General features: G+C 45.3%; 2 protein-coding genes across 2 annotated transcripts; both read left to right on the forward strand.

The window, feature by feature from the left end:
* The first annotated feature begins 278 nt into the window (after positions 1-278).
* On the forward strand, positions 279-5,161 carry LOC113490734 (E3 ubiquitin-protein ligase RBBP6-like). Its single transcript, XM_026867311.1, has 3 exons — positions 279-705; positions 3,943-4,042; positions 4,624-5,161. The coding sequence occupies exons 1-3, from the start codon at positions 540-542 to the stop codon at positions 4,706-4,708; spliced, it is 351 nt and encodes a 116-aa protein (XP_026723112.1). The 5' UTR covers positions 279-539; the 3' UTR covers positions 4,709-5,161.
* On the forward strand, positions 4,483-15,209 carry LOC113490733 (E3 ubiquitin-protein ligase RBBP6-like). Its single transcript, XM_026867310.1, has 11 exons — positions 4,483-4,660; positions 5,747-5,791; positions 8,154-8,242; positions 8,361-8,457; positions 9,275-9,414; positions 10,325-10,506; positions 11,268-11,371; positions 12,040-12,216; positions 12,297-12,375; positions 12,466-12,523; positions 14,967-15,209. Exons 3-11 carry the CDS (start codon positions 8,205-8,207, stop codon positions 15,025-15,027), a joined length of 936 nt encoding a protein of 311 aa, XP_026723111.1. The 5' UTR covers positions 4,483-4,660; positions 5,747-5,791; positions 8,154-8,204; the 3' UTR covers positions 15,028-15,209.
* Positions 15,210-15,762: the final 553 nt, after the last annotated feature.

A 15,762-nucleotide genomic window follows, 5' to 3' on the forward strand; every position in this document is an offset into this window, starting at 1 on the left:
TGGTGAAGGCCTGGACGGGGACACGGGCGACACCACAGGCCATGGGGGTGGCAGGAGTCCAGGCAGGGACAGCCCCGGGGGTGGCAGGAGGGTCACCGGGCAGGGACAGCCCCGGGCGGTGACAGAACACTGGCCTCCGTGACGACACGCCGGGTCACAATGCCGCAGGTGGGCGCGGCAGTGCCATAGCCATCTGCGGTGACACGCTGCCGTGGCCGTGGCAGTCTGTGCTGCTGGTGGTTAGGAAGACCCTCGGTGGAGTGTTGGGGCAGCAGCACCCGAGTCGCCACAGCGAGCCTGGGAGCGCTGCTCGCAAGAGAGGGAGCGGAGGCTGAGCCGGGGCCGCAGGGCCTCTCCCCATCGCCCATCTGCTGGCCCGGGCTGCCAGGAGGAGCCGGGTGGGCGCTGCCGCCGCAGCCCAGCTCCATCGCTGAGGGCCCCGGGCCGGAGGTGTTGCAGGGGCAGGGGCCGGGGACTGGCAGATACCACCTGCCGCGCACGGCAGACCCTGTCAGGAGCAGGCGTCGCCGGGCCCAGCCATGCCGTGCGTCCATTTCCAGTTCTCCTCCCAGCTGCGCCGCGATACGGTCACCTTCAGCGGCCTCCACATCTCCCTCGGCGACCTCAAGCACGAGATCATGGGCCGCCAGAAGCTGAAGGCGGCCAACTGCGATCTGCGGGTCACCAATGCCGAGACCAGAGAAGGTGCGTGGGGGTGGTGTGCACGGGGTCTCGGGCACTGCCCGGCTGGCGGCGGCTGCGGCCTGCGGGAACCACATGGTGCTCTCTGGGGCTTGTCCCCACGTGGCGTGAGTCAGCCCGGGGCCTGTCCCGCCACTGTGCGGGGAAGCGGGAGGGCGAGCGGCGCCAGCCGTTCAGTGGGGTGGGAACTTCAGACAGTGCGATTCAGCCACCGTCAGTGGCTGTGGCGTGTGTGGGGACCGCACAGAGCCGTTCTGATCTGTTTGTTAGACACGGAGCAGGGCATAGAAGACTACGTGCTCGATGTGCAACATGCAGTGCTTGCCAAAGCCCTGTAGCCACTTACTGGCAGTAAAACAAGTTTTGTGCTGGAAGGGAGTAGGAATCAACGATGGTGTTGGCTCCAGCTTTGTTGAACATTTCTGTTGGAGCTCTGCTTGCACAACTGTCAAAAGTAGCCCTGTTGAGCGTGATGTCACTGCTCAACCTGCAGATGTGGAGTCATGGCGAGGCAAAGGGAGACTGCTTCGCGGCTCCTGGTACCTGCCAAGGCTCTGCTACGGGATGCTGCTGCCTGCGGGGAACAGGTTCCTGCTGGTGGATGCTAGTTTGGTCTGAGAGCTGTTAGGCTAAGCTGGCAGCTGTTAAAGTGAGCACACAGAAATTTCCGGGGACTTCAGGAATAATGCTCCAGCTTTAGTCCTTTCCTATTTAGTCCTTTCCTATTTAAAAGTTAAAAATTTAACTTTTAGAGTCTACATTGCTTAACTTCACCAGATTTCACCATTGCACCGATTTCATCACCAAAATGAACTCAATTAACTGAGGTGAAGGAAAATCAAATGTATGAAAGCCAACAGGCGCCAGGTCCCTCCACAGAACTACCTCGGCAGTGTACTCCGCTGTTTGTCAACCCTCTTCCACAAATTCTCTGCCTCGGTGACCAAGCTAGTGGGAGGATACTTCAAGTCCCACACACAAATATGGGCCGTGATAAGTGCCCTGTGCAAATAAAGCCTTTACCTCACCAGGTTATTGTCACTCTTCAGTTTTCAGCTGATCCTTTTAAATGCATTGACTTGATTGACTTGTAAGGGGAATTCATTTTTCTATTGGTCTGTTGTTAGATGGCTGGAGGTCTCCTCCCTGTGCACTTCACAAGTGGATTGAAAACAAGCATGCATCTCTCTCTATATATATATCTCTGCATGCAAGGACGGTCAATTCAGAAGGCAGATGTCAATGGTTCTCTTCTAATGGTCAATGAATTGTCATAAAATACAAAAAGAGGACCCGTTCCCCATTTTGCCTCATACACCTGTTGTGCATGCCGCAGCTGACCTCTGCAGGCTTGCAGAACTGGCGAATAAGTGCACTGGCTGCTGTCCTCATATCCACAGGCTCCCTCGTGGAGAGGTGCTGCCACCTGCAATCTTCTGCAGACCTAGCACAACCCTCAGCGGGGCACAGGCGTAGCAAACTCCTGCCTTTTTGTGGAGCCACTGTTGCTTATCCTGTGCCTCTGAAACCTCAGTCCACTGGTTTGTGATCTGGACCAGAAAGACCACTCTGTGTGACTCCGTTCAGCAGGTGGAAACAGCTGCTTTGGGCTTCCAGAGCTGCCACTGGCATCACCGCCCCGTTGCTTGACAGCCTCAGTGCTGTTTGAGCTCCTCCGAGATCAGAAAGTCCCAGCGCAGGCCTGTCTTGACAGGTGGCTGTGTAATGGTGAGATTCCCCATTTGAGCAGAGCTCTAGGTGTTGGTTTCAGGGTATGTCTTCTGTAAAAGCTTCGGCTTCTGTCATTAGTAGTACTTTCTTGGCAACATTGGCTTTCGGGCCATCGTTCTAATTTGGCCTCCAAAGGTAAGGGCTTTTAGTAGTTAAGACTGTAGGCAGATTAAGGGTGTGGGGAGAGGCGCTCGGAAGATCTCGCGATGTACGGGAAGAATAGGGAACCAATCAAACATGCCAAAGAAGAATGTTACCAAAACACAGCCATGCTTAAGGTGGATCCCTTTCAGGAGCATACATAAAGCAGTTGCGTAGCTAATAAGTTGAACAAGTAGCAACCACCATATTGGTGTCTGTGCTTTTGTTCCCACAAAGGTTTTAACCTACTGCAAGGGTTAGCTGTGATCGGAGCGCCACGTTTCTGTGGATTGGCAGGTAGAAAAAGACAGCTAATACCTTACCACAACAACAGGGAATGGCTGCTGATGGTGCTTTAAAATATTTAGTCATATCCAGCTTGCGTAAATACAAGATATAAACCCTTCTCATGGAGACGTCTTTACATTTGAAGCTTACTCAGTCAAAGTGTCTTAGGTAGCTCCTCCTCTTCAAAAGACGAACACGGTGTAAGCCATGGCAAAGCATGGAGACCCTCAGGCACACACTGGTTTCAAAAGGCTTATCAGAAGACTTGTCTTTGTAATTGGTTTCATTTGAGTCTCTCTGCTCTGCAAAACGTCAATTGAAAGAATTCACGTCCCTTTGGCTTATTCAAACTAGATGATTAACTTAAGAGAGGAGAGACCCCTTTAGCTGGATCCAGTTTTGCCCTCCTTGTGAAAGCAAGCTCAAACCCCCCTCAGGGTTCTGTGACCCAAACTCTAGCCCTGCCAGTCCCATTTCGATGTGAATGTACAGCGCTGAGCAGCTGTCAGTGTGGCTGTCGATGGATGAACCTCCGAGAAACAGAGAGATGGTGGCTCTCTTCTGCGTTCTGTCTATCCGCAGCACTCGCAGCACGGGGGAATCGGTTTTAGGGAACAGCTCGGAAAGCAACGGGGCAGAGTTTTCATGCTTTAGCCGAGTGCCTGCTTTGTTGCAGGGCAAGCTGCTCAGAGTTTAGAATCTGGTTTATGCAGGTGAGACTTTGCTGTGGTTTGTTTCTCTCCAAAGATCTCTTGCGTTTGTAGCCTAGCAGCAGCAAAAGCAACTTAATCCAGGTCAGGAAAGAACCTCATGCATGAGCACACTCTCCTTTAGTGACCTCTGAGACCGTTTTGCTGCTGGCATCCAAACTGTTTGAAAAGAATGGAAAAGGTGTTTGATTCTCAAGCCTGAAGACTTCTGGAAAGGTGCTGCTACTGCGTTGAGATGACAGGAGTGTGATGTTACATATAAAATTTTGCTTCCATGTCTGTGAAGGGATTCTCTCAAGTGCTATGTAATTACGTATTAATATTCTTACAAACTGACTCATGTTTTCTTCTGTATTGGTGTTATTTTCAGAATACACAGATGACAGTGCTCTGATTCCTAAGAACTCCTCGGTAATTGTTAGGAGAGTCCCTGCTAGAGGAGTTAAAACTACCAGCAAAACGCAAGCTCTGTAAGTACCCGTAAAGCATTGTAGTCTTTGTGAGGGGTTGCAGTCTCTTAGCCTTTTCTATGGAGATTAGTTTAGAGAGGCATTCGGCTTGTATCTGTCTTCTTTCTGTTGCTTTTATAGTAAAGACAGATACGCAAGTTCCCATCTCAGAAGAGTCTGTTTGTCAGTGTTTGACAGTGTCTTGCATTTGGGGGAGGTGGGGTGGGATATGGCAGGTATACTTATGCCTCGAGTCTGGCTTTTTTGCATACTGGCTCTAGGGGAAAGGGCAAGGGTCGCTATTTAAGAGCACAAAGCTGTAGCACAGACTTCATCGTTTCGATACTTACACAGCAGAGACAAAATGTCTGAGGACTTTCGCTGGCACTATTGTGTTCTAGAGCTGTAAGTCTTACAGTAATTGCTGACAAACTAGAAACGGGATTTGGGATTTGGTTTATGTGTACAAAGACATTTCCACATTTACTAGACTATCAGAACATAATGTCTTGATGTTTAGGTTTTATAATCTGTTTTCACTGCTTTTGGCTGGGTACAGGTGCTTTCTTCTAAGTTCTCATTGCCTTTATTTCTTCTTCTAGAACTCGAACTGAGCCAGCGAGTGGAACATCAAAAGCAGTATGTAAAAACACAATCTCACAATTTTTTTCTACACATTGCACTTAATTCTAAACAATGTGGCCTCGTATTAATCTCCCAAAGATGAAGTTAATCTGTTCTGCAGTGAGACATAGTGTATGTTGTAGAGACCATGTATTTGATTGACAGCACAGTGAAAACTGAGTAATGCCATCATTTGCACAGTTCTAATGTGAATATTGGTATTTGTGCCTAGTGAGGCATTGTGTTTCATATTGAATATGCTGGAATATTTCCTGAATGACTTTGTGTTGTACAAGTAATTTAGGATCGTTTCTAGATCATGTAGGTTCAAGGTTTGCACAATTCAATTGGTGCTGTGTTCTACATCTGTCTCTCTAGAGCTAGTATGTTTGTATAGGCTGTTGTATGCTCTTTGTTTCTTGCAATTAAAATTGTTTGGAGTGTACTTTTTGCCATTTTTGCATTGTATCACTTAGCTTTTGGTTTTAAGTACTTTCTTTGCCTAACAGTTTTGGAAGATGTTATCAAAACATGCTGAGAAACCGTTGTTGTGCCACTTGGTACTTTTTCTTGCTTTTGACTTGGTGGTTCCAACAAATCCCCAAATCAACACATCCCATAGGTTTTGAGGACAGTTCTGTGAAGCCAGAAGATTCCTTCCCATGTCCTGAAATACTTGAGTATTTGTTCCTAAAGCTGTATGACAAGTGATGTTGTTTGGCCCCCTCTGAGTACATAAAGGTCTCTATCAGATTGCCACAAATCTAAATGTTGTTGGTACCCAAAGTGGTATTCCAAAGCTCTGCATTTGGTGTTTCCACTTTATCTGATGAAACAGTTTAGCTTCATAATTTGTCTGCAAATGCAAATATCTAAACCCCGGCACACTGAGTTTAGCTACTTCTCATGAACCACGTAGGCCCTCTGGAGCTGTCATAGCTTTGGACTTTGTTTTGAACTAATACAATTACATTAGGTTGGAAATGTCTCTTTCCATGACACTTGGAGGATATAGTGCAGACTTTCAGACTACAGTAGAGGTTACCTTTTGTTGTGTTTTGATTGTACAACTTGAATGTGTGTTTAATTTTTTGCGAACAGATTGAGGACTCTTCTGCACCCATTCCTCTGGCCCAGCTCATTAAGGTATGTGTGTATTCTTGTCAAAGACTTAAAAAACCCCACCACCGACAACAGAAAAACCCACTTGCTTCATATTTTTAAATCTTGTACGGTGATGTGTAAGTAGATAACTGTTATAATGTGAACAAAAGTGAATTTGTAATCATTTACAGTATTGGTTTTAAGCTTAAGATGTGTGTATATTTCCATAGTATCCCATACAGAGTAGTTCCCAGTTTGGGAAGATAGGAGTCCCTCAACGTAATGTTGCACTATTGCTCATCTTCAAGACACAAAGCAGCAGCACTTCAGGAGCTGTTTACTGTTTCTCAGACCTTTCGTTGATTTTGTGTTGGAGACTGACACAATTTTCGCAGAAGTATTTAATTGGCTGAAAGTCATGGATATTTCAGGGGGAGCCTGCAACAGCCAAAATAGAAGCGTTTCTGTAACATGGACAATTGCATGGCTACTGTTGGTTTCTAGTCACTGCAGTTATAGATCCACTCTCCGAAAGCCGCACAGTTTCATAACTTGTAGTCTACGGAGAGTGGACAACACAACCTCATCTGTTTGAACAGAGACTGTGAAAATTGTGTAAATGTACCTAATTGTTTGCGGGAATCTACCAGTGTGTGAGTGTGGCATATTGGCAGAGGTGACGTTCTGAAGCAGTTGTAATGCCATGTTTTGCTATGGAACTGCTTGTGTTTTTTCCTCAACGATGTGTAACTTTGTCTGGGAAAGCACTAGTGGCTGCACTTTGTGAAAAGGCGTAGTGCGAGCCAATTAAATTACTAGTCTTAAAGAATAGAGGAGGCGGGGCCTGATGCAGAGGAGCTAGTTCTTTTTTTTCTGAAAATAAAGGCTGGTGTTCCTTTCCAAGAAAGTGAAATCTCTTCCCACTCTCTTCTTCCCTCTCCCACTGCAGAATTAAATAGTGTACATTTGGGGAAAAAACCCCAACGGTTACTGTGGAAGGTAGTCACCAGAAGAAATTGGTCTCCATTAGTGCTGTCCCTAAACACGTCCTTGGTTCTGTAAACTCATGTGCAGTTTGACTCTAAAATGTGAGAAACTGGCCAAGTGCTGGACATGTTTAAGCTTTTGAGAAAATGTACGTATTTCAGAGAAAGGCAGGAATGTAGTGTAAAGCAGCTCCAAACTGTAGTACTCCAACCTCCTTAGTGCAGACGGGCTTGGCATGGAGGCAGCGTGTTGAAATGTTTTCTGCTTTATTATTACCTTGTACAAAGTTCCGTATTTGAATTATGGTCTGTGCCTAGTGATGCTTTGTGGGGTTTGGATGTGTCTTGTAAACTGTCTGGGGTTAAACAAATTAATCAAGTATCTGCACAGTTTTCTGTAAATGTTAATGGAAGGGATTTCATAGATGTCGATCAGGATTGTGTTGCTGTTGTGTCTATGAAACAACCATTTAATGAACTGTTGAAACTAGTGGGCTGCTTTTGCGAATGAATGCATATAAAATCAAAGCCATGGAGGGTTGTTCTGAATGATGGGTGCTTGGAGGTCCGTATCCTTTACATCCCTCCCTCAGAGCCTGCTGGTATCTGGACTAGTGTGTAATGAGAGCATTGGAACAAATGCTACTTACAAAAAATCAGCTGGCTTCGATAATTTGAAGATCTAGTTCTGCGTAAGGTTCTGACAATTTGTGTGTTAGAAGGACACAGCCAAAAGGAAAAAACCTGCAGGTTGTGCTGACCATAGTTAAATCACTGAACATGAAGAAGTAAGTAGGCAGGGGACATGCCGTTTGGGCTGCCTACAGCGCAGGGTGGGCCATATTCTACTGAAGAGAATATTTTGTCTTGCTGAGGAGTTATCAAAAGTTCGATTCCTCTTAATGCTTCTGTGTCTGAAGCTGAATTTCAGAGAGCAAAAGCAACTTCCCCAACTCTTAAGTTGTATGTCTTTTTAAGGCTGCAAAATAGAAACACTGATACTTGCATACATCTGTCTCAATTGAATGTACAGTGGAGATTTTCTCCTTCCAATACTCTGGAGCTCAACAATCCATTTAAAAATAGTCGATAATGTAATTCTTTCTACACATAGCTTCAGTCCACTTGGAAGACATTTGGATAGGTTACACGAGTCTTTCTGTAAGGTGCAAACAGAGCCTCAGGATTTGAGTGCCCAAAAATGCTCCTTCCAAGCAGGTTCACAGGCCCAGAGACACCATGTGATGGCGTAAGGGCACCCCAGAACATCTCTGGGACAGCTCTGGCTCACACAAGCAGTTGCTTTTTGTGCAAGCTCAGCTACTGCCGGGCTGCTTTTTACAGGGTTGGGTGAGTCTTTGGCGGGGGAGCTTAAATGTGTTTCTAATGTGCACGTCCAATAATTACCTGTTAAACAGACCAGCAGTCTGGCTGAAGCCAACGCTTCCGAAGAAGATAAAATAAGAGCCATGATGATCCAGTCTTGCCATCAGTATGATCCAATCAAGTAAGTGTTGTCAAAGTCCTGTCTGTTCTTTGAACACAGTGGAAACATTGTAGAGATGGTTGTGGGAACAAGAGAGATGTATGCATACCATTTTCTTTTTTTCCCCAAACCCTTTTAGTTACGTGAAGAAACCCTTGGCTACACCTCCACCATCCTATATTTGCTTTCGCTGCGGAAAACCTGGCCACTATATAAAGAACTGTCCAACAAATGGGGTAAGATTGTAGGGGGCTTCTGGTGACACTTGGTTTTTAATTGCTTTACTTTGGCAGTTATGCAGCAATTACTTGAATAACCCTCTGAGGAATTGTTTCTCTTGCTCTGAAATACAGAGTTTGTATAGCAGTGGTGCAAAGCCCTTCAAAATTCCAGGGAAAGCTGGAGATTTCAATGGGAAATTTTCTTTCTTTGAGGTCATAGACATTACAGATGACCATAGATCTTTCTCTGTAAACTTTAATGCATATTTTTATATATTTCGTTGTTACTGCAAGTTTCTTTCATCTTAACTCTTTTTAATGACAGTTTGCAGTTTTTAGAATTTTGTAGAAAAAAAAAAGACATTTCTCTCGACTCCAACTATTGAATATTTGCATGTTATAATTACACAAGTCACTGGTTAAGTATTCATGCCATTTAACGTTACTCACTGAGCGCAAGGGCGTCAGCTCTGAATTCAGCCTTCGTGTGTAGATGGTGAAGATCCAGAGCCCTGCATTAAGCTCTCCCTCTGAACTGCCCTTTGGAGGAGGAGAGGGTTTGTGCCTCTCCTCTGAGGGGGTGGTGAGCTGAGGGATATTTCACCCTTCAGGAACCTGAAGTTAAGCCAAAGAACGTTGACTGAGTTCAGAACACTGCTCAAGCCTTTGGAGTATGCTGGCTATATTAATTTGGGAAAAAGAGTATTTTGGTCAAGCAGCCCTTAGGCTAGGTAAAAGGAGAGGATTAAAAGTTTTTGCTGCCTAAAATAGGGGTTGAAATGTCATTTTAGGTGTGGATCTTGAGATATGTCTGCATTTCTTTCCTTAACAGGACAGTAATTTTCAGTCTGTTCGCAGACTGAAAAAGAGCACAGGAATTCCCAGGAGTTTCATGGTGGAGGTGGAAGATCCCAATACGAAGGGTGCAATGCTGACACCGACTGGAAGATATGCCATACCAATTATTAATGCGTGAGTATGGAATGAGCTGGTCTGACCAAAAAGTGAAAGAGAGAAGCCAAGTGTCAATGTATGAGTGACAGTGCCACCAAGCTGGCCATCATCTGTAATTATGGGGGAAGAAGCACTGTCGTTGTATCTTAGCCTTAAAATCTGTGATGATTTCTAATATTAAAAAGGGGCAGTCCTGCTGTTCATGCCCCTGAACGCTGGTTAAGCTTGTGGTATGCTAAGAATCCCTATTTCTGCAAAACATCTCAGTCATGTTTACAGTGGCATCATTCTTTTTGAAAGCTCCTTTTGCTTCTCTTTCATCTTGGTAAGGCTTCTTGCAGAATTTAACAAATAGCTGCTGGACTGAGATCCCCTCCCCCTCTGCCGTTTGTCCAATCCCATGTGTGAAGCAGAGGGATGTTATCCTGTTGCTGTAAACTAAGAAAATACTAGTGTGTGCTGACAAGAGTGGCTGTTTGAAAATGCCCTTGGGAGCACCTCTGTTTTTCTGTCATGCATCTCCTTTTGCAGAAGCTGTAACATAGATTTCTTCTATTTATAGAACATAATTAGGGGGAGACTGACTTTATCCTGATCCTGCGATTTACATTCACGCTCTGGCAAAGGAGAGGTGGGATGCATTTCACCTGGTCTCTAGATGTCAGAAAATGATTTCTCTAGTCTGAGCTAATTTCTTAGTTGATCCAATGAAGGGAAGAGTTCTGCAGAAGGAAAATTGTTCCCCCCTCCCTTTTCTAGTGCCCTGGCTATAGAAAAGTAGTTTAAACTAAATGCCTGCAGTTCTGAAGGGTAATTTGGAGTGAGAATGCCACCTACTGTCTTCGTTGGATAAAATCCAAAGCTCGGGAAAGTTCTCCTTTACCCATCTTTAACTTTTTCTCTTTTTCCTTAACCATCCCCCCTGCAGGGAAGCTTATGCCAGAGGAAAGAAGGAGAAGCATCCCTTTTTACCCGAGGAGCCGTCCTCTTCCTCCCTCTCCTCCGCCCCAGACTATCCAATTCCGGAAGAGCTCTTATGTTTCATTTGCAAAGAGATCATGGCCGATGCAGTGATTATTCCCTGCTGTGGAAACAGTTTCTGTGATGAATGTAAGTGTTACTCCCATGTTTGTTAATTCAAAGCATCACACCTGTTTTTTTGGAAGCAGAAAGATTTTAACATTCCTTTGTTACCAGCTCTGTTTACTACTTAAGTATACCCCGAATAAGAAAGTACTCTTCTTGTGGAAAGGAAAAAACAAAGGCAGAAGGCGTTTTTCCCTTTTTATGCATCTACTGAAACCCTCTTTACATGCGGAAGGATGATTACGAGAAGAGTGCGTAATGGTGCAGCTGATTACAGTATTAGTCATCAAATGCATGTAGTTTGTGCACAGTCCTTTCTCTCATACAAAACTATAGAGCCAGGGCTGGTGACTTACTGTGGTCAGCAGCAAATGTCTTGTTAGGCATTTAATCCACATTCTTCTTCACGGGAGAGCTGGTTAAAACCATCAGAGCTGGAACCTACTGATGGTTTTTGGAGATGTGTCTTATTCATTAACCTTGAGGTTGGTGACTTCTCACTGTGCTGGACAGTGGAGAACAGACTAGTCAAAACATCAAGACATGGCCTACTCTACATCTTCAAATGTTACAGTAGTGAAATATCAAAATTGGGCAGCTATTTCCTTCCTACTAGAAATTCTTTACACTGCTGAACATTTCATGCTCTCAGTTCTCCACTTCATGCTCTCAAATCAGGACCCTATCCACCCATTAACAATCTACAGGCTTTTATAACTGATTAGAACCTCCAAAATTTCCTTAGTTTAGCTAAAACCTGTTTTGATGATTCTGATTATACCCAGGTATTAGAACAACATTACTGGACTCTGAGGAACATACATGCCCAGCGTGTCATCAGGAAGATGTTTCTCCTGATACTTTGGTTGCCAACAAATTCCTACGCCAGGTAATGCAGTGACTTTTAGATAAACTGTAAGAAAAGTCTAGTCAGTCAATTAGCTGAAAGGGAAGAAAATATTAATTTACATCTCCTTAAACAAGGCTAAATGGATAAGGCTAAATTTACTTTGAAAATATATTACCTGCTGTTACAGAAGCTGATAAGTCTTGAGAGACAATCTGACAAATTCACCTCACACCTGTGTTTAACAGGATTGACTCAGTTTCAAATTGAGTGTTAACACTGGAGAGCTGTACATACAGATAGTCTGAGTTACCAATCCTTAACACCAGTGTGTAATGGGATGTGTTCATATATGACAGAAGGGTTTGGCTTGGAAGAGACCTTAAAGCCCATCCAGTCCCACCCTCCTGCCCTGGGCAGGGACACCTTCCACTAGCCCGAGTTGCCCAAAGCCTCGTCCAACCCAGCCTTGAACCCTTCCAGGGAGGGGGCAGCCACAGCTTCTCTGGGCAACCTGTGCCAGGGCCTCCCCACCCTCACAGGGAAGAATTTCTTCCTTAGATCTCATCTGAATATATCTGTATGTTGGTTTATTTTAGGATGGATACTATATATGGGAATATACCAGTAATTTTACTCTGTGGAGAATTTTGTTTATCGAGCTACTGAAGGTTCATGTTACCTCTTTGTAAATGTTTTTCTGCCTCTAGGCTGTGAACAACTGCAAAAACGGCACTGGTTACGCACAGATTATCCAGAGGCAGCTGCAGCAGCCACCAGCACCTCCACCAGCACCCGTGGCTCTGACCCGTCCTGCTGCGCTGGTGGCTGCCACAGAACGTCCTCAATCTTCCCCACTATCAGTCGGCGGTTTGTGGGAAGAGAAGGTAGGTTTTCTCTCATCATATACAGTGATTCTTATGTTATAGTGGAGCTTATTTTCCAACTGTTTGCACCCATTCACAAGGGCTATCAGGTTCCTGGAGTGAGACAGAGAGCATTACCAAGTCTTCTGGGTCACCAAGGACCATCAACACCCACAACTGGTAAGTAACAGTAACTTACAAATTTCTATTAAAAAATTATCTTCAGGGAAACTGAAAGGGATTTTTTTTTTTGTCTTCCCATGCCTAAAGGTCATCCAGTGAGAGCTGGCAAAATTCGTTCGGCAAGCGGCAGACCAGACTGGGAAGTGTAAGTATGCTACAGAAATTCAATATACTGCTGTTTGTAACCTGTTAAACGAGGCTGTAACACATAACAGACACAACAGCTGATTTATAGGGGAATAAGTATGCACAGATCGTTGTGGAGAATACATGTGGTAATTAATTATTAAATGGCTTTATTTGAATTGGCCTTCACAAAGGGGATCCGTGCTTTCAGGAAGAGTATTTAAAATAAAACTCCAGTACATGATCGAAAAGAGGACTCTGAAGAATGAAGTCTTTCTGAGGAAATCATAATCACATGTAAAAATGAATCCCAATTAAAGGATCAGATGGAAAGGCACCCTCTTGCTTACTGGCTGAATGGGGCTGAAGAAATTGATTTCCCAGTAGAAATCATCCTCCAATATTCATTTTTTTAACAACTTTGCTAATACTGGTTGAGCAAACCATTGGAAAAAGCAAGGCTGTTATTTGACTATTTAGTCATCTCAAATAGCCAAGCTGCTTTCTCTTGGTTAGAGAGAGAGGAGACTCTTTTGGTTTATTGCAGCATGGTTGGTCCTTCCTTTTGGTATCTATTTGTTATAGAGAGATTGTAAGGGTGCACTCTGTGTGTGTATAAAATCTTAAAGATAAGTCAAAACAAAACCAGGGTCCATCCCACAGATTGTCTAAAACCTCAAGTTCAGTAAGGAAAAAATCACAATTCAGGAACAAGAACGGGCCAACGACATCATCGTGAGGCAACAACCTAGGAAGCGTGTATGGAAGATGTTAAAAGAATTTTGAGAGGAGATGAGATAACGTCTGTGCAGTACTTTGAAGATCAGCAGTGTGAAGTATTGAGCGTGTCAAGGTGTGTCAGAGGAGCGCTTGGCACGTGTCTCTTTTAGCACGGGCAGCCTCCAGGCAGAGTTGCCAAACTGACTATAAGAAGGGGAGACTGAGGGATTTGTTGGGGGTGAGGATGTGGAAGGCAAGTATGAGGACCAAGAAATGAGCATAGTCTCAAATGAACAAAAAGCGGGGAGAAAAATGCTGGAGCTGAGATCAAGAAGTGCTCGCCACCGCGGTCCTCCTCCATTCGCCTTCCTCTTTAAAATCAGGGCAGAGTGTAACAAACTGTGACTCGTGTTCTGGGGTTTCTTTAGAAGCTCAAATCGAGGACACCCGCGCAGTCAGCGTATCCAGAGGACTCAGGGCCCAGCACTACCAGCACCAACACCGCTCTCTGTGCCTGTGCCTCCACTCCCTTGTATCCTCCACCACCCCCAGCACGTCCTCTTCCCCTGGGGGTACCACCAAAACCGTTTCCTCCTCAGTTTCCACCTGGGCAGCTCCGTCTGCTGGGTGCACTCTCCCTCCTCCAGGATATCCCCCAGCTCCTGCAGACACGTCACCAGCTTGAGGACCAGCAGCAGTTCCAATGGCTCATTCCATCCCAATGAGACAAGCACCTCCTTTGGAGAATCGTAGAATCACCGAGTTTGGAAAAAACCCTTTAAGATCATCAAGTCCAACCATGAACCCAACACTGCCAAGTCCACCACTAAACCATGTCCCTCAGCGCCTCATCTACCTGTGGGTGGTGACTCAACCACCTCCCTGAGCAGCCTGTTCCAACGCTTGACAACCTTTCCAGTGGAGAAGAAATGTTGCCCAGTAGCTGATCTAAACCTCCCCTTGTGCAACTGGAGGCCGCTGCTTCTCCTATCGCTTGTTACTTGGGAAAAGACACCAACACCCACCTTGCCACAACCTCCTTTTGGCTAGTTATAGAGGGCGATGAGATGAGGCCTCCCCGCAGCCTCCTTCTCTCCAGGCTAAACACGCCCAGTTCCCTCAGCCGCTCCTCACAGGACTTGTTCTCTAGACCCTTCACCACCTTCCTTGCTCTTCTCCTGATACGCTCCAGCCCCTCAGGGTCTGTCTGGTAGCGAGGGGCCCAAAACTGAACACGGTATTCGAGGAGCGGCCACACCAGAGCCAAGGACAGGGGGGCCGTTGCTCCCCTGGTCCTGCTGCCATTTCTGACACAAGCAGGATGCCTTTGGCCTCCCTTATCTAGGGAGGAGTTTGACAGAGAACAACGAGACTTAAAGAAGAGTGGGGGTTTGGCTCAATGAATTTGGTCTGGCTTTCACGTTTTTGTTTCGATGGCCTGTCGGACAGCAGTTACACTCGAGTGCATCTGACATCAGCAGAAATGACAGAGTGTTTTCTCCAATAGACTTTCTGGGTGCAGATGGTAAACATGCAAAACTAAAAGAAGACAAATGTCATCCTAACTCTTTCCCTAGGACTTGTAAGAAGAATTCTACACTGGTTTTGCTTCAATAGCATGTCCACCTTTGCATCTGCAAGCAGTATGCATTTTCTCATACTGGCCATGTTTTGTTTCTTGGTGTCTTTTTGTAATAAAGCTCAAGCTGTAATTGTCATAATGGTCAAACTTATTTTAACAGGGAAAAGAAAAAATCCAGACTAGATGAGTTCACAGATGGTTCAGGAAGGGATGGAATATAAGAAGACTCCAAAGGAGCGTTCATTGTCCAGGTAATTGCTTTACATGTCCGTAACGGAGGAGCAGGCTGGGCAGAGGAATCAGGAGGATCTCCACTGCCCCTCTCCAGGTGGATGGGCTGATTCCAGGGATTAGCAGGGAGAGGAGTTCTGTGTGCAGGTTACTAGCTCAGCTAGGGCAGAGGTTACAGTTGACTGAGTTACAGTTTGGCAGCAGTGGCTGTGGAGCAGGTGTCTCTTTCACTAAAGGACCTCTGGTCTAGAAGTGTTGGTTAAAGGGTCCTGTATGTAAGATTGCAGTACCAGTATTCGGCATCCTGCACAAATGTGCGAATAAGTAGTGACATGGTGGCACATGTGGTAGAAGCCCGTGGAAACAGAGGTTCCCTTCCTCTGTGTTTTTGCAGTAACAAAGCAGTGGCTGTTCTGTCTTTTCAGCAGAAACTTTGCCATAGTGGCAAGTTCTTCAGTTTGCAGTAGTAGTATGTCAGCAGCTGAAAGAAGCTTTGACATAAGCATATGGAGAGTCAAAAACCAAAACAAAGTGGGAGGAAATAAATGGGGAGAGTGACTGCTTAGAATTAACTTTATTTTTTGTGTGTTGTGTTTTCTTTTAGGGCTCAAGTCTCCATCTAGACGTTCATCCACCTAGTTGAAGGAAGATCACGTTCTTCCTGCCCCTTCTCCTGACTTTTTTCGTGCTGTTGCATTCTAACTTAATTGAGCTTATAATGACTT

The sequence above is a fragment of the Athene cunicularia genome, unplaced genomic scaffold, assembly GCF_003259725.1.
Source record: "Athene cunicularia isolate RWA unplaced genomic scaffold, athCun1 SCF_25, whole genome shotgun sequence".
NCBI classification, from domain to species: Eukaryota; Metazoa; Chordata; class Aves; order Strigiformes; family Strigidae; genus Athene; species Athene cunicularia.

Excerpts from the sequence above, each read along its gene's own strand:
- LOC113490734 (XM_026867311.1), top strand. The coding sequence starts at position 540 with ATGCCGTGCGTCCATTTCCAGTTCTCCTCCCAGCTGCGCCGCGATACG. Across the intron at positions 706-3,942 it reads CAATGCCGAGACCAGAGAAG|AATACACAGATGACAGTGCT; the intron begins GTGCGTGGGGGT and ends TGTTATTTTCAG. Across the intron at positions 4,043-4,623 it reads ACCAGCAAAACGCAAGCTCT|AACTCGAACTGAGCCAGCGA; the intron begins GTAAGTACCCGT and ends TTCTTCTTCTAG.
- LOC113490733 (XM_026867310.1), top strand. The coding sequence starts at position 8,205 with ATGATGATCCAGTCTTGCCATCAGTATGATCCAATCAA. Across the intron at positions 8,458-9,274 it reads AGAACTGTCCAACAAATGGG|GACAGTAATTTTCAGTCTGT; the intron begins GTAAGATTGTAG and ends TTTCCTTAACAG. Across the intron at positions 12,524-14,966 it reads GGCAGACCAGACTGGGAAGT|GGAAAAGAAAAAATCCAGAC; the intron begins GTAAGTATGCTA and ends TTATTTTAACAG.